The sequence below is a fragment of the Melospiza georgiana genome, chromosome 5 (assembly GCF_028018845.1).
Source record: "Melospiza georgiana isolate bMelGeo1 chromosome 5, bMelGeo1.pri, whole genome shotgun sequence".
NCBI classification, from domain to species: Eukaryota; Metazoa; Chordata; class Aves; order Passeriformes; family Passerellidae; genus Melospiza; species Melospiza georgiana.
The window spans coordinates 42,500,923-42,525,924 of record NC_080434.1 but is presented as its reverse complement, the minus strand read 5'-3'; the positions used below and the strand labels follow the sequence as shown (position 1 = coordinate 42,525,924).

The 25,002-nt window shown below is 40.2% G+C and overlaps 1 protein-coding gene across 17 annotated transcripts in view; it reads left to right on the top strand.

The window, feature by feature from the left end:
* The window catches only part of CAMK2D (calcium/calmodulin dependent protein kinase II delta), a 120,062-nt gene that overhangs the window by 63,751 nt on the left and 31,309 nt on the right, over positions 1-25,002 (top strand). For 9 of the 17 annotated variants that reach the window (XM_058024632.1, XM_058024645.1, XM_058024641.1 and 6 more), the window contains exons 4-12: positions 3,558-3,612; positions 9,278-9,343; positions 11,920-11,992; positions 17,413-17,515; positions 21,132-21,215; positions 22,226-22,320; positions 22,591-22,713; positions 23,383-23,466; positions 24,139-24,181. In XM_058024632.1, coding sequence (XP_057880615.1) covers positions 3,558-3,612; positions 9,278-9,343; positions 11,920-11,992; positions 17,413-17,515; positions 21,132-21,215; positions 22,226-22,320; positions 22,591-22,713; positions 23,383-23,466; positions 24,139-24,181 — 726 coding nt within the window. Of the gene's footprint in view, positions 1-3,557; positions 3,613-9,277; positions 9,344-11,919; positions 11,993-12,853; positions 12,927-17,412; positions 17,516-21,131; positions 21,216-22,225; positions 22,321-22,590; positions 22,714-23,382; positions 23,467-24,138; positions 24,182-25,002 lie in introns of all 17 variants that reach the window. The other 8 variants (XM_058024633.1, XM_058024646.1, XM_058024642.1 and 5 more) reach the window with 1 other exon arrangement.

Genomic DNA, 25,002 nt, shown 5'->3' with positions numbered 1-25,002 from the left:
GTGAAGGGAAAGCATCCTTTTCCTTTTTTTCATCATTGCAGGAAAGCAGAAACTTAAAGAGGTAATTTACATATTTCAGCAGATATCACATAAGCTTTTGTGACTTTCAAACCCATTTTAAACCTCTACTACTGATGAATGTGCCCTGTAACCTCCTAGTGGTGCACTAATTTGAGACATCAAACTTCACAGAGTTACAGGATTGGTGTGTCTGGGAGTCCACAGATCTTAATCTCTACTACCAAAGGGAAAATCAATGTCTTTACCATTGGCTGTGTTAATCCTTTTCCATACTCTGTTCATCAACACAGTGGATGGGGTTCCATAGAGGGAGTTTTCCCCCAGGAGCATCTCTGGTTGTTTGGCACCTTGGTGCACATCTGTGCAGCTGCTGTCCCGACCATGCAACCAAACTTTGGTGTGAAGTTCAGTCTTCTCCAATAGTTTGTCTGTGTATCATGAACTAATTCAGATCCAAATTTAGCCAAATGATCACGAACAATTTCACACAAATATTTTAGGCAGTAAGTTTAGCTGTGGTTAAATATCTTTGTCATCGAGAATTTCTTTCTGACTATTGACTGTTTGACTTGACTCCTTGCCTGGAAAAATTTGATTTTCAGTGGAAGTATGTGGAATACTATTATTTTGATTTTTTTTCTCTTTAAAGGCAGAAATTCAAAAAGGAAATCATCAAGTTATTTGGCCATTATATCAAGCTGTTTTCTGTGGGATAGGCACAAAATAGTGCAGTTCAGCAGAAAAAGTCACATAAAGGAGATCATTTTACTTTTTGGTCAGATTGGCTAAATGGAAGCTAATCAAGCTAATAGGAGTTCTCCCTAAAATTATTGTTAGGATATTTTCGGTGTGATGATTAGCAAGTATTTCAGGTGAAAATCAGTGCTGAAGCCAAAGTGGGGCTGTTCCTGATGGTTTGTGGGCTTCCAGTATTTCTTCAGTATTACAACCCAGGGCCGTAAGCTCCCTGGGTTCCTGTTAGGCGTTCCATTGCTTAGGAGCAACGAGTGTGTCTGAGTTTGTTAAGCATCTGGTAAGAACCCAGTAGAGGAGAGGGACCACAGGGCTACAGCAGGCAGGAGGTAAAGGAGCTACCTCCATTTCTTTGCTGCCCTCTCATGTGTTTGTTAATAACAGCATTGATGAAATATGTGCAGTTAATAATGATTTGATCTAACTGAGGTCCTTTGAGAAAAGATAAATGGAACTGTTACCACTGATGAGTGCTTTGTGACTCTGAAGAAATAGGAATGGCAGTGTGAGCTTCTGATGGGAGTTATTGTATTGGATGAATAATCTCTATAATTGCTGCCGTGTGATTGGTCATGCCTGAATCCTGCCTGATAGGGATGTGTGAAGAACTGTATCTGTCTGCAGTGACTGAACAAATACTTGTTGTAGTGCATCCCCTCTTGAAATTAGTGTCTTCTCAAATTGCCATCCCAGCATCCCTTGTTTCTCCAGGGCAGGCTGAGTGCAGGCAGAATATCTGGGCTGTGCTGGATTAGCCTCAGTTCTGTGGTGCACCCTTTGCTCTGCACCAGGGATTGCTTTCCTCTGCCCTTGCTTATATGGCATTTCCACTTCACAGACATAACCACGTGCCTGGATTGTCCAAAGGTGCCAGCACGAGCACGTGCCAAAAGGCAGCTCTCATCTTCCCCAGCTGCCTCAGCCTGTTTTCCTTTTCAGAAACATTTAGGGGTATATGAGCCTGATTCAGAGAAGGATTTGTTCCATCTCACTTCTGTGATTCAGGCCTTTGGGAGGAAAAGAAAGGAAAAGAAAGAATGTGATCCTTGAAGAAGATATCCTTGAAGATGTGTCAGACTTGAGTTTGGCTAGCAGGGAGTTAGGCTCCTCTGGCTGAGCAAAACATCATCCATCATCTAAAATCACAGCCTCTTTCTAGTCCTGAGGGACAGATCTGTGGTTCTGCAGGCATTTGGAACCAGGTCCTGTCCTGGAGAAGGAAATGACAAAACAAAAGCACCTCCTGCTTCAGGCAGACACCAAAGCTTGAGAAGCTTTCCAGGGTGCCATCCTGGCCTTCTTGGTAACAGGGATATGACAGAGGAAAATGTTTGCTCTGAATTGAAAAAGCTGTGCTTGGAGTTCTTACTAGTCTATTTAATGAACAGGATTTTTCTGTCAAAAAGTGTCATTTGCTATGTACAAAGCTTAAAGAGTTGCGAACTTCTTTGTAGATGTACATGCATATCAGACCAAGTGAGCTGCAAATGTTACAGGTTTAGGGCTGTATAGCATCTGTGACATACCCAAGGGGCTGTACTAAATCCCATTTCTTGAGCAGTATCTTTGATGCTGCTGTACAAAGCAATGTGCCAACAGCCAGATGTTTTAGGGGTCTCAGTCCTCAGCTAGAAATGTGAAGGTGCTCTTCTAAGCTGGTACATGGTGTCTCATCCCACATTTGGTTTGCTTTAAAGATGAGACATTTGGGGATATTGAAAGCTCAGCTCAATGCAGGCAGACAGAAAGCTGATTTGGGGATGTTTGGGGTTTTTTTGGGAGGGTGGAGGGTGGTGTTGGCTGGCCCCTTCATAAAAACATGGAGTAATCTGAAATACAGAACCAGCCAAAACCACAAACTCTGATTTAGACCTACTTGGCTCTTGTGAATCATCATGAGCTCTGCACACTGAGTCAGCCAAGAGCTGGTTTTCTCTTCAGTATTGTGTAAACACAAGATGTTTCTCTGGGCTAAATATTATTAAGTTAAAAAGTCATGTTTATTTGTCCTGTATAAAAAATGATTAATACAGAAAGTTACCATCTGGGGAGATCTGAAAATTCTTTTCTTTTACACTTCATTGCTCAGCTCAGCTTTGAACACAGATCACTTTTAGGGTACCCTGATTTTTTCATTTGATTCTATAAGTGATAATTATTTGGATCAAACTACTTGACAAGGCTTCCCTGTATTACCTTTGGAAATTGCAATTTCATTTAAAGTAATTAAGGAAAACCACAGGACTTAATTTGTAGTTGTACCATGATGTGGTGTGAATTCTTAAAATCCTAAGGGAAGATGGTGCGGCTGACAAGCACATTTTCAGGGAAAGCTTTAGATGTGGACACAGAGAGCAGTGTGGAAATGTGGCACGAGGGCTTAGTTAGGATGTTCTACGCTGGCTAGGAGATTTCTCTCTTTGCAACTCTTCACAGTATGTGTGAGAAATTGTTAACAAGCCCTAGTAGGTTGTTACTCTGCTGAAATTTGTGACGAATTGTGGGGGGATTTTCCTCATCTTGCTTTATTTACAACTTGTAAGATGTAATACTGCTGAGAAAAAGGTGGGATGACGTTAGAAAAGGAAGAGTTATGGAAAAGGCAGTTCTGAGGGTAGGGAATTTAAAACAAAGCCCCAAAACCCATAGCTGAGAACATACAGAGGTGCAATACCAGCTCTGCAGTAGAATTATAACCCCCCTCCTTCTCCCCCAAACCAGCAACAGCCATCAAAACATGGAAAAGGTGACTGGTGTTTATCTTTTCTTCCCCATTTCCATAGTGCGGCTCCATGACAGCATATCAGAAGAAGGATTCCATTACTTAGTCTTTGACTTGTAAGTATTTGTTTTGCATTTGTTTAGCACGTTGGGAGTGGGCTAAACCTGGAGATGCAAGTGCAAGCTCCTGAGATAAATGCCTGGTTCTGGTGCCATGAGCTGCACAAATAGATGCAAACAGCTGGAAGGACAGGAACATAGTTCGTAATTTGCATGTGCAAGAACTCATTTTTAAGTGTCTCTGTAAGGATCCTATTTATTCCATAAAAACTCCACTGGTGAAGTGGATTTTAATATAAAGTGTAGGTATGTAAGTAAAAGTTGTGTGCTACCTGCCAAAGCGAATCAAAGATAGACTCAGAAATAAATATTTGCTGCAAGTCAGATGTCTAAAGGAAAGAAAAAAAAAAAAGCGTGTGGAACACTAATTTCCCTACAGAAAGTCTCAACTGCTGGATTAAAAAGGTAAGCCTGAGTTTAGAGAGGGAAAGATTCTTTTAGTATTTTATTCGTGATTGATATCTTACTGCTTTATAATGTTTCATTTTGACACCACTCAGAATGTAAAGTGCCCAGCATATAGAAAGGAAATTTCCTACTGATATTCTCTTTTGCTTCAGGAATTTAGGTCTCATGCGTTGTTCATGAAGTGACTGGGCCTGTATGGAGCTTGTTTTTTCCAGATAAGGCTTTTTAGTGGAAGCAGGGATGGTGACAGCATAAACTGCGTGTTCATAACTTGAAAAGAGAAACTGATTTCTTCAATCTTCCCTGGGATGGGCAAACTTTGCCACTCATTTGAAAAGTTACTGCTTATGGTTTTGGATATGGACAAACCTGAATGATAGGGATTGTATTGCAAGACTGACTTAAGTAAAATTATCTCTTTGAACTGTAAATTTTTCCAGGGCAGTTTATGGTTTAACAGACAGCACACTCACCCACCTACCCAAAGAGCTTTCTTAGGTCCCCCTGTGGTTTTGCTGGTTAGAATGAGAATACATTATTTCCCCTGAAATGGAGTACAGCCCATTTCTAAGCATACAAATAGAAGTATTTGCATTCAGCATGGCTAAGTTAGAACCTGAATCTTCCTGCACACAAGCAATTGTGTGCTTTCATGTTCAAGTTACATTCTGGTTTACTTCCTGACTTAACCTTTTTTTAAAGAAATCTGTAAAGACTTCTTCAGCACTAGATTTCAGACTAGAAATACACAAATATTAAAATAGTCTGTCTGCAGTGAAGGCATTCAGGATTCAGGACTCGGATTTCCTAACTGGGTTCAACAGAAGCTTGTGTGTGATTTGTGTCTGTCCCAGGTAAGTGCTGTGACTGTTGGCTTGGAAATGGCTCCAGGGCACAACACACATATTTGTTCTGTGACATGCACTGAGGTTTATTTTGCTTCTTTTTTTCCCTTAAGGGCTACAAAGGCAATTTTCTATGTGAAATTGGAAAAAGCTTCTTAATTCAGAACATTTCTAAGAAGTACATGTAAAATTCTTAGTTCTAGGGACAATATCCCTTTTAAAAAACAGTGGCTTTTTTTGTTGTTGTTGTACTGCTGTACTGTGAGGAAGTGTGCCATACTATAATTGAAGTTAGTCCACGTCTGCCTTAACTTTTATGTATAGTGCCAGACTTATCTCAGGGGATTATGACTGTGATGTGAACTAGAACATTTGAACAGCTTCAGAATTGTAGATAACAGTATCTAGATCTCGATAGTAAGGGAGCAAATAGAAGCCTGTGTTCTGCAGTAAAATGTTAATGTGTAACCCAAAGATACTGCCTTGGCAGAAAACTAGATTCCACAAGAAGTGTTCTGCCTTGGCTAGAACTTCTTCTGTTCTCTGTCAGTCCCATTCAGGACAAACAGAGGAACAGCCTCAAACATATATATATATATATAAAGCTTTTATGTTTTGGCCATGTGGTTTGAGGGGTTTGTAAAAATTATTTTGCAAAAATGAAAATGTCTAAATGGCAGAGGCAGTGACTTTGCTGACTGATAATTGTTTCTGGAGCAGCAACAGGTTGCATTCTTGAGAAACTTTTGCCAAATTACTGGGAATGCCTGTTCACAGTTGATTTTTCACATTCAGATTAAGAACTCGTTGCTTTAATGCTCACTAGTATTATTTGTTAGTGAAACTTCACCTTTTACAACATGTGGTTGCTGCCATGATAAAAAGGTACTGTATGCACTTCTTGAACACACAGGCCAAGAACCTGCTTTTCTTTATTTAGTTTTTACTCAGCAGGAGCCTGACTGTGGTGTAACACTGTCACTCCACCCACACATGCCATCATGTCATTTTCTTAATGATTTCTTTCAGACTGTGTGGGATTTGGTACGGCTGTTTCCTCAGAAATTTCTTTCAGACTTCGTCCCACGTAAGAAAGTGAAGGGGAAGACTGCCCTTTCTGTGGATAGGAAAAAACAATCATTGTTACTTTCTGTTTTGAATTTCTAATAATCTCTTTGGATTAAATGCCACAGAGATGTCTGCAGCCTATTGCTTCACTTGTATACCTCAGGCTGTGCTTTTATCTGGAGAAAGAAAGTGCTGAATGTACTCCATTGCAGACATGCTTTTGGGTGAACAGTTCTGCTGTCAAATGGGAAGGTGGGAGTCTCTGGAAATCCATGTGGAAAATGGCTATTGAACAATGAACTTCATGAATTTAATAATGGACTTCATGAAGTTTTTGCTCCCCTTCCCTATTGGTTAGGGCAGCTGCAGTCAGGATTTGCGTCTGTTGGACCATTTCAGTTGCTAAGCACGAATGAGACTGTCTTCAGTCTTAATGATGTTAGATGAGTTCAAATCCAATCAATTCTGTCAGTATTAATTGCTATATCTGAATGGAAACAGCTGTAGCACTTGAAAACTCTCTTGTGCAAGTCAATGAGATTCTCTATTTTCAGTGCCTCCCGTTTTAATGCACTTGATGAGATGCAACAATTGGTATGTTAAGAATCCTGGCCTTGCTTTTAGATTCTAACTGCAGGAACTGTGTAGAATAAACTGAAAATACAAAAAAATAACCTAATTTGGAAAACAGTGTTTGCCTCGGGTAAGTGCCTGGGCCTCTCTTTCAGAAGTAGAAAGGCCACAGATGAATTTAATAATTCTATGGCCACTGTAAGATGCTTCCTCCCATTTCCATTATCAAGGAATTGAAGAAGTAACTGTAAGCCAGGAGGAAACCACACCAGTCTGATCATCATCAGAGGCTGGTTTAGCTGTCTGTGCTAATGTGTGTGTTTCTTCCAATTAGTCTTTTATATTTGCAAACATAAACCAGCAGTTTTTCTCAAAGTGGTGTGGAGTGCCTTGGTGTTGCTTCATGCTGCTTGTACCTCCTCTGTGTAAACAAACCTATGTGCTTTATTTGTTGCCACTTTAGTATGCTCTTCTCAAAAACCACAAAAGAACCAGAGCAATTTGTACAAACCAGTAGCTTTTAGGTCTTTTCATCATTTAACAATGGTTGTGAATACCAAGCAAATGTTCAGTGTCAGCACGTAAGATTTCATATCCCCTTCCTCCCTCCATGCTGGAGAAGAGCAAACATCAATTTGGTACGCTCTTCTTGTCTTGTTTTCTTTCTTTAGCTTGGATCAAAAAGAAGTGTTTTAGGAAAGAGTAAGATCAAAGGATGCTTTGTTTTTTCATTCATCACAAAGTGAGAATTATTCCTCTTTACCAGAACTGTGGCAGACAAATATATATGCAAAAAGGAGTTATGAAAGACTGTCACAATATGCATCAATCAAACATTTTGTGCTACAGCAACCAAAGCCAGTCTCTGGAAGGCAGAAAAGCAAAAAGAGAATACAAATTAGGCAACAAACTACCTCTTCTAGATTTTACTCCAGACTTTTGTACAAAATAGCATTCTGTTACCTGAAAATCTCTACATTAAGAGTCAGTAAGACAGAAACTCAGAAAAAGGATGGTGTAACTCAAATATAAATGAAATAATGAAAATCAAGTTATTGAACTGGCCTTTCTCCACAAAAGGAGCTGGGCTGCTGGTTGAGCAGGGCATTTCTGTCATCGTTTAATGTGGCTGAAAACCGGGCTCTTCTACAAAGTGTTAGTACAGCAGTTTGCAAGTGAATGTTACAGTTCTGAACATTCCAAGTATTCTCACCTTGAATTTTTAATCCTAATTAACTTAGCTGTATTCGATACTAATTGTGTTCACTGTAGTATAGATTTTTAGGCATCTCCATCTTTAAGTGTCTTGCTGCACACTCAAGCTTTTATGTTTGGGAATTTATTGGAAATGTAATGTGCTAATATTCACATTCATAGCCAGCAATAAAATGCAAACATTGATCTTTCATCTAGGAATTATTTATGTAAGCACCGTATATGTGAAGAATTGCATTTAGCTGTGCCAGTCTGTCAGCCTATAGCATGGGAATGTTACAGGAAGGGTCTTCCTGTGCTATGAGTCCCCTCTTGTGACACAGGCAGACAAATGTTATGAAATTACTGAAAAGCTTATGAATCTTCATCTTACAATGATTGCTAGAAAACTTCTCCTGATTTTAACCCTGTATTTGCGGATAGGTATTGTATGCTCATGTATTATTGTACCAATATTATCCATTACAATGTCCCTCTAGGGAGATCCAGGCTAATGCTCATCTTAAGTATTTATTTTCATCCCTCTTAACCTTTGTTTTGCCCAGCTAAACTGGGTTGGCTTCTCTGAGGGGATCTGATGAGTGAGTGACTGGGTGGCCTGGTAGCTGTTTATGCTGCATATCCAGTTCTCTTTTCTGAGTTTGAGTGACTAGAACTGGTACAATATGAGGAGGGATTTTACCTTGCTGTCACCCTATTCCAGATGCAATCCAAGATTGTGGCATCATCCTGCTCAGGGCTCATTCTGGACTGTGATCTTTGCAATATAAAAACACAGTTTTATTGCTTTTTAACCACTTTCTACCATTAAACCATTGATTGTACCAGGAGCTCCTGAGTATGCAACCAAGCCACTTCTGTTACTGGCCCCAGGATCATACAGTTCTTCCCTTGTACATAACTTATTTTCAGTGGTGCTTTAACTAGCTATTCTTATTTTCTCCACAAAGATAAATGAAACATTTCTAGGAAAAATCTGCTGTTAAACTGATTAAGGTACCCTGATTCTACTGATACTTCCCTTCCAACTCAGTAATGCTCTTTTTAGGCACAGCACAAAAAGCCAGCCCCTCTGGCACCTGGGTACTACACCTCTCTTGTGATTTGATCTACACTGAAAGACCCTTTTCCTTTTTTAGCATTGTTGTGTTTTAGCATTTCTTACCTTTGCCTAATATTGCAGTTTTCAAGTTATCCTGAACTGTATTGAGCTTCAGCCACAATTTTCCTGGGTGGTCAGTTCCCTTTTTCCTTGTAGTTTTACTCCTTCCTTTTGACATCCATAAATGATGTCTGGCATCTTGTCTGAAATGCTGCTGCCCTTGGCTTTTATTTACTATCTATGATTGCACTTCCACCACATACATTTTATTCATGTAATGATTTGGATGGACAAACGCTCCACTTTAGTTCCTGCACCTTGCTGCAAAACTTCTTGCATTTCTGTACAAATACTTCACTTAGTCCTGTCTAACTTCTTCCTGTCAAGTTAATTTAAGGTGCACATTTTCACTTGTGAAATCTCCTTTTCCCCATCTTGCTTTTTGTAACAGAGTCACTGGAGGTGAATTGTTTGAAGATATAGTTGCAAGAGAGTATTACAGTGAAGCAGATGCCAGGTAAGTAATTTGTTTTTCTAATGATTGCCTTTGATAGTTCTAAGATAGTTACTTAAATATATCCTGGTGTTTGGCATCAGTTTCCCAGCACAGTCTGTGAGACTCTAGGATTTCTCCAGGAGTTCTCTTAGACTTGGAAGGGCAGAGTTTGGCAGTTTGAGCTCACGACCATGTGGTGGAGAACTCATGAGAAGTCTTGGTGTCTGCTGATCTGAAAAAGCTGAAGTTGGATCTCAATTACTTTTACGCATTGTTTCCTTTGCAAACTGGACATAACAGTTCAAGTATCTCATCTGTGGGTTCTTAGATTTGCTGATCAAAGTCTGAAGCATAAGTTGATCTTAAAAGAATTTTGCATTAAATATGATTTTTTGTTCTCGGTCCAGAAGTGCTAATTTCCTTTTCCAATTAGAAAATTTTTGTTGTATTTCATCAATAAACAATTATACTGTGTGTCTCATAGTCTGAGCTCAAATATGAAATCTCTGGCAATTTTCTGCAAGTGCTTGTTGAAAAACTTGAATAATAAGTTGACAATTATCGTAATTTGCATGCATAAAGTATCAGGGCCACTCATCTCATGTTTGTCCTCATATAATAATAAATCTTAAATATTGTCATAAAATTAAGAATCCTAAACATTGTGGTCAATTACTTTAAAGAAAATATGTTCACACTCTTCACATTAATTGATCTGCAAGTAAATTTAAAGAATCCTTATGTTTCTGTGTGTTTACAAACACACCCCCCCAATAATACATATTTAGTACATGCAATTTAAATTATGCCTTTACAAACACACCCCCCCAATAATACATATTTAGTACATGCAATTTAAATTATGCCTTTACATTTGGAGATCACTGGGAGATGATTGGAAAGAATAAAGTATTCCTAACAGCAGTAGTAGGATAATAATGAACAGACAAGAAGTTACTCTGAATATTAGGAAGCTTCCATTTCCAGATCTTACTGCATCTGTAGGAATGATAGAAAGATTAATACTTTAGGCAATTAAATAAAAAACAACACCCAGCAAAACACTCTGTAAAAGAGAAAACAACAGTAGGGTTTAGGTGGGGTGGGAGAAGAGGAGCTATGTTGAAAAATTTTTCAAATCGTTTTTTCCCTGCTGTGATTGAAGCAAATTTCCGCTATTGATGCCAAAGGCCAGTATATGTTGTCCTTGTGTGTTTTTAAGGTAGTTGGGAATTAAAAGGAAAAATTGCAATGATGATTCCTTCTGTTCTAGAATTATGATATTTTGGAAGGGGCTGTGCATATATGTGTGTGTGTATATATATATATATATATGTATATATAGAATATATATATACATTTTATTTTTTCAGTACAAATTTGACGAAATAAGTGCAATATCTGGTTATGATGCATCTGTGTATTTTGTGTATCTATCTATCTATTTATCTGTCTATCTAGATATATCTAGTGTGTGTATGTGTGTATCCCTCTAGCAGTAGTTGCTGTTCTCTGTGGATGCCTCTCCCAGGACTGTCACACTGGTCTGCTCCTGCAAGCCCTTGCTCACGCCAGTAGTCTGTACTCAGACAAACCGAGCAGTGAGTTGTGAACTACTTGCCTAAGAAAGGGTTTTCAGGCTTGGGCTCCAGTTACTGATTATGACCATTCCTTCTGAATTCCATGGTCAAAAGGTTTTGGATGAGCAGCATCTTGACTACTGTGTATTACTTATCATCACTACTCGTGCCACAACAATGTCTTTAAAAAAAATGCTAAGCTCTTGTGGTGCCAAAAAAAGTCTGAAAAAGTTCCAGTGCTCTAAAATATTAATATTTTAGTTGTGCTTTATGGCATCATGGATTGGCCAAAACTTGCACACCTGGGTATGGGAAAATAGGTGCTAGTTCAGTTACTGAAAGCACCAAATTAAAATATTTGTCTTAATTTTTAATGTGGATTTTCACTCCCCAGGTGACTCCTAACTAAACTAGAGCTGGACACTATTTTAAATGAAAATGCATGCCACCTTTTTGAATGACTTGGCTTTGTTCTACTAATAGTTTTAAAGAAACCATTCAATTCAAAATGAAGAATGTTTTGCTTTTCCTTAGCTTTTGACTTCCATTGTTTCATTTGTTTTCTGTATATCATCTCATTTCTGACCATTTTCTTGTTTCGGCCCTTGTTGTAATGTTAACTTCACCACCAAAAATTAAGAAAACCAAAACATCCCACTAATTGTTTTACTGCCTCCACATTATTTTTCCTGTGGCAGTTTTTGGAAACTGGAAAAAGTTTCGATACTGCTGAATGAAAATACAGTCTGATGAGTCTGTCTCATAGGTGTCATATGTTCCATGTTAAATGTCTTTTTCGGTTTGGTTTTAGTTTTTCATTTTTTGGATGTGTTAGAGCTGGAAATATCTCAGCAATGTTGTTTTTCCAGTTCAAACAGCAATCAAGACTTGTCAAGAGGTGTAAAATTGTTTTTGTTGTTTAACTTTTTCTTTTAAGTTTTATTTTTATTTTGTATTTAATGTGATTATGTGCCTTTAAAATGTTCTCCCTTCCATTCTGCCCTTGTATCTTTGCAGTCATTGTATACAGCAGATTCTAGAAAGTGTTAATCATTGTCATCTAAATGGCATAGTTCACAGAGACCTGAAGGTCAGTATCTGGTGCCCATCAATTGCATATAAGAATTTTGGGGTTTTCTTTCGGCTGGGTAGGGGCAGAGGGTGGGCTGTGTGCGATGCTCCCTTGCCTATCCTATTCACCCTCCGAACAACAATAATGCATGATGCCTCTTTCAGTGTGTGCAAGTCTACAGGCCTAATAGACATCATGGCAAAGCGGGGACGGCTGCCTACAAGGTGTCTCTTGCCCAGGCGCTGGGTGCGGCCCTGCTGTGCCCGGTGCCGGGTGTGTGGCTGTGCGGGCCGGGAGCTGACCCCGGCTGCGATGTGTGGCAGCGTGCAGATGTGACCGCCGCGGCCGCGCTGGGGCCCGCCGGGCAGTGCCGCAAGGAGCGGCCGCTGTGACGAGCCCTGAGGCAAGCGCCGCTGATTGCCGGCTAAATTAAGTGGCTAGGAGCTAATTATTGATCTGGAATAGCTGGCTTGGAGGGGCTTGGGGACCACCTCCATGATCGCTGCCGTTTCTAACCTAATTTTTTGGAAACTTCTACAATTCTTCAATGCCTCTGTGAAGGCTTTGAGTAAGCCAGGAGGAAAAAGCACAGAGGATGCCAAATATTTAATACGACCTTGAATTAGTGGCAAAATTTGTTCCTTTTAAAAATTACCGTTTCAAAAGGCATTGGTGTTAATGTCCAAGCGAAGCCAAGGCAGCCGCCCCGCCGCCTGTGTGTGAGGGCAGCCCCGCGCCGCGGAGCCTCAGGCCGCGGTGCTCCGAGTGGGGCAGGGCAGGGCAGGCCGGGCCGGAGCGCAGCCACCGCGGCCGCGCCCTCGGCCGCCGCCCCGCCGCCTGCTGCTGGAACTAACGGGCGCCCATGGTGTTTGCATGCAGTCATTGCATTCAGCAGATCCTGGAGGCCGTGCTGCACTGCCATCAGATGGGCGTGGTCCATCGCGACCTCAAGGTGAGTGCTGCTGTTCCGCCGCCCTCCCGGAGCAGCATCCCTGCCCCACAGGGCCGCCAGCAGCCGAAATGTAAATACTTCCCTCTTTTGCTTTTCCCCTCGGTTCATTTGTTTTTAACTTGGCTTCATCTATATGCAAGAACAAGTTCGTGCTCACCAGAGGGAATCTGCTCGAGGCTGGCCAGTAGCTGGCTGTCCAGCACCCGGCAGTACAGGCAGAACAATACTGCGTGTATTTGTTGAACACATGGTCTTCCTCTGTCATCCAGAGCTTTTGGAACAGGGCATGAGGGCAACTTCCCGTGTCTCATCAGCAGAATCTGTAGTGCTTTTGGGAAGCACAGTAGCCTTTGCATGCTGTGCATTTTATAGTGACAGAAGGCCAGCTGCTCTGGGATCGCTGGTACAGAGACCTCTCTCTCCTGCAAATGATGACTGGGCAACAAAACATCTTTAAAAACCGGGAATTTCTACAGTGTTCTCACCACACTCACCTGAGGAGACCAGTTCCTTCTAGATGAGCTTTAACATTGGGATAGAAACCTTCCTGAAGAAAACTCTGTGCTGAGAGAGCATTCCCTCTTTTTTAACAGTGTACGTATCCAAATGGCCTGAGGCATCTACTGGGGGAATGCTCTCTGCCTTTAAAATATGTTGGCAAGGAAAAAAGCAAGTCTAGATAATTTTCTTTCATTGTGAGGCTCCAAGAGAGAAGGCTGTCCCAGAACTCATAGTAAGTTTGCCTTTTGGGCACTTGAGCTTCATGATCCTCAAGGATCATGGTTTATTTTGAAATCAAATGGAAGTCCGCACTATCGATTCTTCATGAGGCAGAGAAAAAATGGTGTGTACACTAAGGCAGCAAAACACACTAATCCCTTGTGGCACGGATTCTTGGGCTTTGGTTTTTTTCTGAATGAATTCTGAGGGGCAGAAATTTCCTCCTAGGATAAGAGTTTCTAGTGGTTATAATGAATAATAATGTTGGAATCAGAATGCTGTCGCCTTTCTTGGCAACTTTTACTCCCAAACAAACTGTTCCTGTCTGACTTTATAAGGTCCATGTTGTTGTCATAAGGGAACACAAAGAGGTTTGCCCCAAAAACTCAGAGAACAGGGTGAGTTTTGAAGATGTAGACCCCAAATTTTTTACTCATTATGCACTTCTGGATTTTCCTTTGTCACATTTGTACAACAGGAGACTGACATATCTCTGTCCAATCTGTAAATCTTGCATGATAGCTGGGTAATGTGGAATGAGTTAAAAGGGAATGATGTCAAATTTGTCCAGCTACTCCAGTAGTTCTTGTCCACACTGTACATGCAGTCCTGTGCTTCTACATAAAAGGAATTTTAAAAGCCAGGATTGTAGCTATGCAAGCTGATGGAATAAGGGATGCTTTCTATTACTTTTCATACATTCACACAAAACAACTTTTTCTTTGGGAACACATTAAATCCAGCTGTTGCCTGCTCCAGACCATGCGTGGACTTCTTATTCTAGCAAATCCAGGCTGAATTGAAAAAACAGTGTGAGAAAAAGTGTTCCTGCCAAGCTGTAGTGCCCGGTTTCATTTGGGAAAGTGAAAACTTGAGGAAGCAGAAAACCATCCTTCTTCAGTTACAGCTTTGTGGCAAAAGCCAAAAAACCCAAAGAATTAAATGAAAGACTGTGGTGAAATCCGAGCAGAACGCCATGTGCTGAAAAGAAGATGCCAGGAGCAGAACAGCAAGATGTGGAAGATGCTTATGGGCTGGCATAGATCCTTGAATTGCAAAACTTGATGGATTTTTTTCCAATAACTCAGTCCACAACATGATGGCATGCTTGGGGGTGGGGAGATTTTGGATGATCCCATTTTTTTTTAACTTTCCGTCTAGGCTGATTCAGTAGCAAACAGAGAGGTGCTTTTGCAGCCTCTTATGACCTGCAGAAGTTCTTGTTGCTGCTCTGTTTGTAATCACTGGTGTAAGTCAGAATGGTGGTGGATCTTAGACCCAGAAAAAAATTAACTTAGCTTTACCAGCTAGCAAAAGTGCACTTCCAGGTAGGAATTGCCAATCTTGTCAGGCCATAGCCTTCCTGCTTTTGTGAAACTTCTGTGAGTTTGTCGTTACGACCCTCTTACCTTCTACCAAAGAGTGGCTGCTTTAGGTATATTCAAGGAAAAATACACAGAGCCTTAAATACTTGGTATCTTAAGGATGAAAGACCTCTGGGAAAGCATGGCATAAATCATGTTAATTTATTTGTAAGTAATTTTAGCAGTTAACAGTGCCATTGTGCATGCTTGGCTGCCGCCCATCGCTGGGGAGCACAAGGTGACACCGTGAATCCAGGAGCAAGTCCTGCACGGTGCTGTTAATGTTTCCCAAGTAATTGCACTCATTCCCAGTTAATGCATGGTAATCACCCACGTGCCTCTGGCCAGGCTCAAACAGCTGCTGCATGTTGGTTGAGCACTCAGTCCCACTTGGCATGGCCCAAAAGGCTCTTGTCTTTGGCATGGGGAGTAAGTCTGGAATTCTGGTGGAACATACTCATCTGTTAAAGTGGTACTTCTGCAGAGAAGAGACATGCAATGGAATAAAAAAAAATCCCAAGAGGAAAACAAAAACCGAAAAAGCCAACTAAAAACCGAACCAGAATCAGAAAACACAAAACAGGTGTTTTGAACAAAATCACTTTTTGGGAAAGCGGTATGTGCTCGGTGGGGTAGTGCTTGTATTTCATCCAAAAGGATGAGGCTTTTCACTGCTTTTGGCTTGCCTGAAGGTCACAAGCAAATAGGATCATCCGCTGCTTTAAGAGGTTTATACAAGAACATCATTCCAGGAATCAATTACTGTGAATGAGAGGAAACCTTGCAGAACTATGTGACTGTGTGTTGAAATTAGTGTTGTTAAATGGCAAAGAGTGTGACATTGCGTTGATTAAACTAGAGAAGAGTCCTCAGCTATGCACTCGCTGTTTCATGTAATGTAGTTGGGATGGTTACTGAAAATTTAAGTGAATGTAGAGATTGTGTTTTGTTCTGAGGGCTCTTCATCTCAGTTTTTAAAACTGTGAAAATAGAAGATTCATCAAGTAACTATTGATGAAAGTTTTTTAATATTGTCGAGTCTATGACACAGCAACAAAGTGATGAGTGAGAGGACAGTGTTGGTAATTGTTGAAAATATGTTCCTTTGGTGAGAGGGGAAAAAGCCACCTTTAGACCAAAGAGTTTGTCAGGGCCCCTTGTAGTGTTAATTAATAGAAGTATCACCGTGGCTGAGGTCTTACTTAGGCTCAAGCATATTTTGCTGGATACCTGACATGTATTAAAGATAGGCTTTGCTGAAAGAGGCTTATGATCTTAATTGTTTCCAGCCTCAGTACATGCGTGGGATTAACTGCCATCACATAAATAGTCCCTTGGAAGTGATATGATTGCTCCTGGGTTCAGCCTGGAATACACATCAAAGAGTTTGCAGGACTGGGGCCCCAGCACCACCCTGGACATAGTGAAGTCCCTTGTCACAGACCACTGCAGAAATTCCTTCTGAGGAGTCACAGCAATACCTGTGAAAGTGAGGTTTTGTTATTCTGTAAATATAGAACAAAACCTTTGTTAAAAACCATGGGCATTGGAAAGCCACATGTGGCAAGAAAATGGTTTGAGGGTCACAGTTCTCTGAAATAATCTGTTGATTATTTCAGTACTTTTTTAGTTGTATTTTTAAAGCAAACATTCATACAATAAAGTTGTCTTTGGGCAATTTACATTTGATGTATTTACTAACTTGAGTTAAAAGGATTCATTATGAACAGTAGAATGAACACAATTGTTATGTTCAAATCCTTTACCTTTAATTGTGTGAGTGTACCATAGCATTTCATTTCAGATGTGACCAGCATACACCCTACAGAACAAAAACAAGGTGGGAACTTTCGCTAACTCACATGGTTATTTGTAAAGGTTCTCTGCAGGCACAAACGTGGGTGTGCTGGTTTTGCTGAAAGATTTGCAATGTAAATACACCTGCCCTCTGAATACAATCACAGGGCTGTTATTGTTGGGATGTCATGCAAAACATTTCTGTTTGACAGCTGTAGATGCCTGATCCTGCAAACTGCATGGGCTAGACTAGTCATCAATGAGTCCCTGTCCTTTGGGAGTCTGCTGAGCCATTTTTCCAGTTACAAGCTCTTGGGAATCTCTGAGCTGTCTTGTCACACAGCAAGTGTCACAGCTCCATATGCCCCTTCTGACTCTCTTCTTCACCCTGTCCTTAGTCTTGCTAAGAGCTCGTGAAGGCTGCTTACAGGCCTGGTGATTCTTTCCAGATCGGAATGGGAAGTGCAAATTTTGCAATTTCATGGAAAAAACTCATGGGTTTCTTCTCTTTTTCACTCCTCTAAGTATTTGTTATTTTCCAGAGTACGGTCTAAAATATATTTACTTATCTTTTTGTTTCAATTTTTTTCTCTCTCTGAATAAAGCCTGAGAACTTACTTCTAGCTAGCAAATCCAAGGGAGCAGCAGTCAAACTGGCAGACTTTGGATTGGCTATAGAAGTCCAGGGAGAACAACAGGCTTGGTTTGGTAAGTAAATACCATTTTTCCCTCACCATTTATTCAGCATAGTGGTTAAGCCTCTCCAGCTGCCCCACTCTCACCCCAGAGTGGAACATGTAACTGTGTGACTCTTTGACCCTGGAAAACCTGGATTTCTTGACTCCTAGCTTGTGCTACCTTCCATCAGCCTGTAAATCTGACTGAGGTGCACACAACCCCTTTTCTCCCACTTTCTCCTCAGTAACTAGAGGCAGAAAATAGGGGTGTAGAACCTGTGAGGGAGACTGGTGGTTTCCCCTCAGATCACTGAGGAATAAGGCAGTAGGGTAATACTGCTGAGTGTACCTGCCCAGGCATCAGATCATTTTGTCTGAACAGGTCTCTGTCAGCTGGAAACACCTGAAAAATTGATTCTGAAGCACTTTGGGATGTGACTTCAATGAAAGGGAAAATAGGAGGGATTGAGCACCTGAGGCTGTAGCCAGACACTAATTACAGATTACTTGTTACAGTTAATAGATGCCTCAAGGAGAATGGTGGGAAATGTCTAATACTGGTGATTTTAAACAATAGTGCATGTACAATTGTCATACATGTGTCTCACGTACCACCCTCTTTGAACAGATATGAAGCATGGGGAAAAATTTATTATAAGTCCCAGGTGGAAAAATATACAGAATAAAATATTTGTAGCAGCTGCCTATTCTCCCTTAGAGGAGCTAGAAAGTGCAGCTTGCAATGGAACAAAGTGGTTGGAGGCTTGGAACAGAGGCAGAAAAGTGTTCCTGGGCAGTGAGTTGGGAGGTTGAGTGTTCACAGCTGTAAGTACATGTAGATGCACAGACAGTGCCATTGGACATATGTTGGCAGCTTTATAAGCCAGCCTGTTGTTTTAAATCCAGCCTTTTTATAAATGGATTTCAGTAATCCACAAAAGACAGAGGAGATTGCTCTTGCACATCAACAAACAGACCAGTACAAAAGGAGTGGAATAGAAACAAGGCAAAACACAAGTGGTTTGTTACAATGGCAAAAGCATCAGGTAAACAGGAAGCATCTCAAGAAAAAATCAACAGATTGAAGTTGACTTCAGGACTATTTTCTGTACATAGTGTACCTGCAGGTGATGCAGAGGAGGTTGCAATGCCCTGGAAAATCTTGCACTTTGGTTTTTTTTCTGTCATTTGGTTCTTGTGAAATGCTTGGTTTAGGCTCATAGCATCATGAGGACTTAGGAGAAGGGAACAGAATGTCTTTAAAATATACATGTAAGGAAGAGTTAACAAGGTAATGAAAAGCAAGTAGCCTGAAGGGGGTCTTTCTTTTAAAAACTGTGTCAGTCAATAAGGTAAGTGGGTTCTGTACATGTTTTGGAACTTGCTCTGCAGAACGTTTCCAGAGTGGTCTGAGTGCCTGACTTCAGCTTTAGGAGTGCATTAGCAGGGCAGAACATGAACTCCAGTGGACTGGGCATTTGGATCTTTTCTCACTTTCTTTCATAAGATTTTTCTGCTTTCTACTGGATTCTGCAGCACTTAGTGACTCATGGTGTGCTCTCTTTCTAATTATAGCTCTGCATCAGTATGCTCTTCTTTATTTTTTCTCTTTTTTTTCTCTTTATTCTGGTGTGGTGGTCTCTTTTCGGTTTGAACCATGCCTCAGCAGGAAACTGGCTTGAACTCTGTGTTTGAATGCAGGGAATACTTTCAAACTGTGTTTGGATACAGGGAATACTTTCCTGGTTTGCGCGTTTGCAAAGCAAACTTGTTCCTTGCCTATTTGTCGAAAGCCTGACAGGGTTTAGTTGAAACCTGCCACCCTCTTTAGCAGGTGCTTAATGTACTGGGGAGGTGTTGGGCTGGTTGAGCTCAACAGAGTACAGATTTTGTCTTGGATTTTGTCTTGGTCCTCTGGACGCTTGGAGAAATCATACGAGTTACGGATTGCAATCTCTTCCAGGCACTGCACAGTCGCAGTTTCCAGCTTTGCAAATTGCTTTAGCTAATGGAGTTACTACAAGCAGCAAAACTTTTCTGAAAAGTACACACTTGTTTGGGGGTCCCTCTGAGCAGTTACAAAATAACCTGATATATGACTCGTGGTGTGCTCTCTTTCTAATTATAGCTCTGCATCAGTATGCTCTTCTTTTTTTTTTCTCTTTTTTTTTTTCTCTTTATTCTGGTGTAGTCCTCTGGTGTGGTGGTCTCTTTTCTGTTTGAACCTGCTTCCTTGTGTTTTTGTTTGTTTTTTTTAAACTGAAATCAGGGCTGTGTACCCTTCTGTGTGTGCTACTCTAAACCACTCAGAATACTGAGGAGAGATTATTTTACTAGAGGATGTAGTGACAGGACAAGTAAGAATCACTTGAAACTGAAGGAGAGTAGGTTTGGATCAGATAATAGGAACAAATTGTTCCCTGTGAGGCTGGTGAGGCCCTGGCACAGGTTGCCCAGAGCAGCTGTTGCTGCCCCATCCCTGGAAGTGTCCAAGGCCAGGGACAAGGTTTGGAGCAACCTGGGATAGTGGGAGGTGTCCCTGCCCATCGCAGGGGGTTGGAACAAGATGATTTTTAAGGTCCTTTCAATCCAAACCATTCTGTGGTTCTGTGTACTAAAACTGTACCAGTTATTTCAGTTTAGATCTGTTTGGTTTCTTCATTGAGAGATAAGGTTAGCTAAGTACTATACTTATTTTTGCTTTAGAGTTTATTTTCAAATCTTGCATAGTAATGTTCATTGAGCTGTGGTAAGTTTTAAACTCAAGATGACTTTGCTTCCCCTTTCAAATGAGCACTGCACCCAAGAAGAGATATGAAACAGCACTCTATTTAAAGCTACTTAGAACATCTATTTTTCAGCTTCTCTAAGGAGCTTAAGATGTGTTTCCTGTGTGATAGTACTCCTTAACAATTCATAGTTTCCATATCAGGAGCCTGCAAAAAACAAGCTTATTTTTCATGACCATATTTTAGCTCTTTTCTCAGTAGAATTTACAAAATGTGTTCCTTCATTTCCTCCTCCCACTCCCAAGTAATTGGTGACTGCAGGGCAAAGGCTTCTTTTTTTTCTGTAGCTGTACACTTTATATGTTACCACTGTCTCTCATGAGTTTTGTGGAATCCAGGGTGATAGTGCACAAATGGCATGTGGTCCTTCATGAAAGCCACCAAATTCTCACCTCTCAGGAATTCCCAAGCATTTATTTTAGGCCAGAGCAGAGTACTCACTGAAATGGTGCAGACTGTTAATGGTCATTAAGTTTTTATCTGTTACACTGTTCTAAGAAAAGTAATGTTTATACCTACTTTTTGCAGTTCTGCTCAGAGAGGCAGCACTGCTGGTAATGAATAAAGGATGAAGAACATATAAATTTTAAAGGCCAGATTGCTTCAGAGATGCTTCCTGTAAACTTTTCTTAAGAGGTTTCCAGAAGTGGAATGACTTGGCAGAAATGAGTTCTGCAGTGGAAAGATCAGATTAGATGTAGCTCTAATTTTGTGCAACCTATATCTACTTACAAATAGGGTACAGTGCCTACATACATACATATATCTACTTACATATAGGGTATAGTAGCTGCCCCTCTGCTTACTTTTTGCAGAGCACATACAGGTTTTGACCAGAGTTGCCTTGCCTTTTGACAGGCTTTGCTGGTACTCCAGGATACCTTTCTCCAGAGGTGTTACGAAAAGATCCTTATGGAAAACCTGTGGATATGTGGGCATGTGGTAAGAAGTTGTTCTGAAAGTCATATTCACTGTAAAAGATCTTAAGGGTCAGAAATTATATCCAGGGTACATGATACTGTGCATCAGAAAATAGGTTTTTAATAAAATTCAGTATTAATTTCTAGCAGAGGTCATTGGAATTTTGTTACCCTACAAGCTTCTTTTTAAAAAAAATTATTTACTAAGTTCTGTTATCATGGCATTCTTGGCCATGTCTGCACAACACACTTTGAAAGAGTATTCAAAGAATAGCTGCAGGTGTATGGTGCCTCATTAGTTAGTAAACACACCAGTTCATACTGTGAGCTGGACATTTAGTTTTGGTTCACAAGGAGCCTAAAATTCAGTCTGACCAATATACCCCATCTGCAGGTATAAACCACAACATTAAATGTTTTCTGAACTGGAGGACAAAGCAATTGCTTTATCATGCACTTCTCAAAACTGCCTTCTGAGGCACTGGCAAGTGGCAGCTCTCCAGCTGAGAACAGGGGCTGGTTTCCTTATTTCACTTCTACCCACACTTAGTGTGTGGTTTACTATGAAAACACTTTTCTTCAGTCAGAGGGCATCATCTGTGTCAGACTAGCAGGTGGTCTTTTCAATTTCCTATTGACCAAATACAGAGGAATTCCAGTTTCCCAAATTTGCTTTGCATGAGAATAGTTATAACAGAATATTTCAGACACCAGTATAAGCCATGATAAAGCCATAAGTAAAGAATGCATTTTCCTAGAACATCCAGAATCATGGAATGTTATTTCTACAGCTAGATAAACATTTCCAATGTTCCTAATCTGATGTTGTCAAATGGTCATTATTGCCCATGTTTTCCATAGGAGGTTACCTTGTCAACCCCACTTGTACTGTTTTCCCCAGCCTGAAGGGGCTGTATTTCTCCCATCCCAGTGGCTGGGATGATGCTCACAAGCCTTTTGTTTTACATGGTTGTTTGGTGCAAAATTCATTTCTGCAGTTTCTTCCTTAACACTGGTGTGAATTTTCTGCAGGAGTCATTCTGTACATCCTCCTGGTGGGATACCCTCCCTTCTGGGATGAAGACCAGCACAGGCTTTACCAGCAGATCAAGGCTGGTGCTTATGATGTATGTACCATACTCTGTCTGTTCAGTTATTTGTAATTGTTTTCTAGAGGGAAAACCTAAGAACTGATGAGGTGGTGGCATATGAATTCTGCAACATTATCTAATCATATTATGTTAAACAGACAAGATGATGGTTGTTTATAAATTATGATGAGGTAAAGGCAGAGCCTTATAATTTTTAAGCTGTTGAATCCAGCAGTGGATCCCTTAGGTAAAATTGTGTAAAGATTGTACAAGACAATATACATATGTGTGTATTTTTTTCTGAAGTTCCCCTCACCAGAATGGGACACAGTGACTCCTGAAGCAAAAGACCTTATCAATAAAATGCTCACCATCAACCCAGCAAAACGTATCACAGCATCAGAAGCACTAAAGCATCCATGGATCTGTGTAAGTAGTTTCCACATGTTCAGTGATCACTTGGCAGACAAATCAGTTTATGGTTTGCTTCAGCATGAAGTACTGAATGTGTTTAGAGAGGAACTTCTGTTCTTGTTCATGCAGCTGTGTAACTATAAATCGTTAAATTATAATTTACACAGATATGATCAATAGTGGTCTGTATTTATAGAGATCTCAGCTTGGGGTAAGATTTTTGCAAATTTGTCTTCTTTGCCTTGACTGTGTTGTGCAGAATGTTCCCTGCAAAAATTAGAGTGTTATTTTAAATTCTCAGTGAGAAGAGAGTGCAGGAAAGTAACTTTGAGTTAGATAATGCTTTGCATCTTCATTTCCCTGAAGTCATTCAGATAAACATGAAATGTGCAGGGAGGGAGTTATGGGACTTGTGAAAAGTCAATTTGCAGGTAGCAGAGGCTGCCTGGCTCTTCCTGGATCCAGGACTTTTCTCTGTTCTCAGTATATTCCACGCCAAGACTTTTCAAGTGGACTTTACACATGGAAAAGACTGAGTAAAAGGAACACAATGGGTTAGTCAGACAAGGTAGAAATTAAAGGCCCAAGGTGGGGACCATGGGTTGTAATATATGTGTTGTAGAGTAAACAAGCCATAAACAGCTGGCTGGGTGCCTTAAAATAAATATTTTCTTCTTCTCTCAGCAACGTTCTACTGTTGCCTCTATGATGCACAGACAAGAGACTGTAGATTGCTTGAAGAAATTCAATGCAAGAAGAAAACTAAAGGTAAGAAAGAAAACTTTTGCTTGTGCAAAACAAATGGTCTCTGTGCAGAGTTTTTCTAGATATTATTATTAAATGACCTGTTGATAGAAGATCAGCTTTTGGCTTGAAGATCTTAAAATTTCCATGAAAGTGAATAGAATTTGGCTTTTCTTTTATAATTCAGAACTATAATAATCCTCTGTATTTACACAAACTAAAGGTATGCTCTTGAAGGAAAATCCTTAAGGTTATTCTTCTGAATTATGCTTTGTTTTTTCTTGGCCAGATATGATAACTTTGCAGATGTGAACTTGTCTAATGTGTACATTACAAATAAGCTCCTATTCCTCCCTAAAAAAAAAGAATCTAAGAACAATAGTAAAGTCTCCTTCATGTTAATCTCTGTATTTTGAATAATTGCTGAGCCTCTGAATACTCCTGGCTTGTGCATTACATACTGACAGTTGGCAAATATTTGGATATGAAGATTGCTGATAGGTGTGTAATTAAGATTAAATTATGATTTATGCACTCATGACATGGCATATGAGAGGAAGTGCACAGATAATCCATTCTCTCAGGGTTAATTCAGTAATTAGTGCCATTTACTCGTTTATTTTCCTTTTTGTTGTGTTGGCATTAGGAGTTTTACACATGTGTGATGCTAATTTGAGAAAATGTGTGTGTACACAGGGGGCCATTTTGACAACAATGCTGGCTACCAGAAATTTCTCAGGTATGTTCATTGAGCTCCAGATTGATGCAGTCTTTATATTTTAATGTCTGTGAAGGCTGAGGTCTAATTAGGACTCATTCAGGAGTGTCTAGGTGTAATATATGTCATGTTATTTCCTGTGATGAAGCAAACAAGAATTTAATCTCTTTGGGCCAAAGAAATTCTCTTACAGGTGACAGTCTGAATTTTCTGTAGAATTTGAGCTCCTTCCCTGCTTTTTGATTGTTACCTGTCAAAGACAGGCAGCATTTTCATGCCTATTTTGGTGCAGGCAAATTGAAAGTTATGCATATAGCTCCACATGCACAAGTATCACCAAACAACATTTAGAGCTTATATATTTTCATATATGTGAAAAGCCATTCCATGATTCTGTTGCATCCTGTATTAAAAATATCATTAGTACACATTCATCTCTTTATTGCTTTGCTAAGGGGTAGGAAATGTAGTAACATGAGTCCCCATTTTCTTTCTAATGCCCAGCAGTGCCTAGCTGGTGTAAGAAGAGTTCTTTCCTCTTCATGAAACAGTTTTGTCCTGATGGCTCTGGAGATTTAAATCTTACACCAAACAAACTCTAATAGCAAAAGCTAAAATTGCTCTTAGCAGAGTTAGAATTGTCCAAAGTAGTAGGATTGCCAGAATATTGATGCTGTGTTGAATTTTTCGTTTTGCCATTTGAGATTTCCAGTGAATAGTGAAATAGAACACCAGATTTAAAAATCAGTAATTTTATATATCCTCCTACTCTGTGATGTAGCTATTGGAGTGTAACATAAATTACTGTACAGACAAAAACATGATAGTGCTGTGGGCATGTT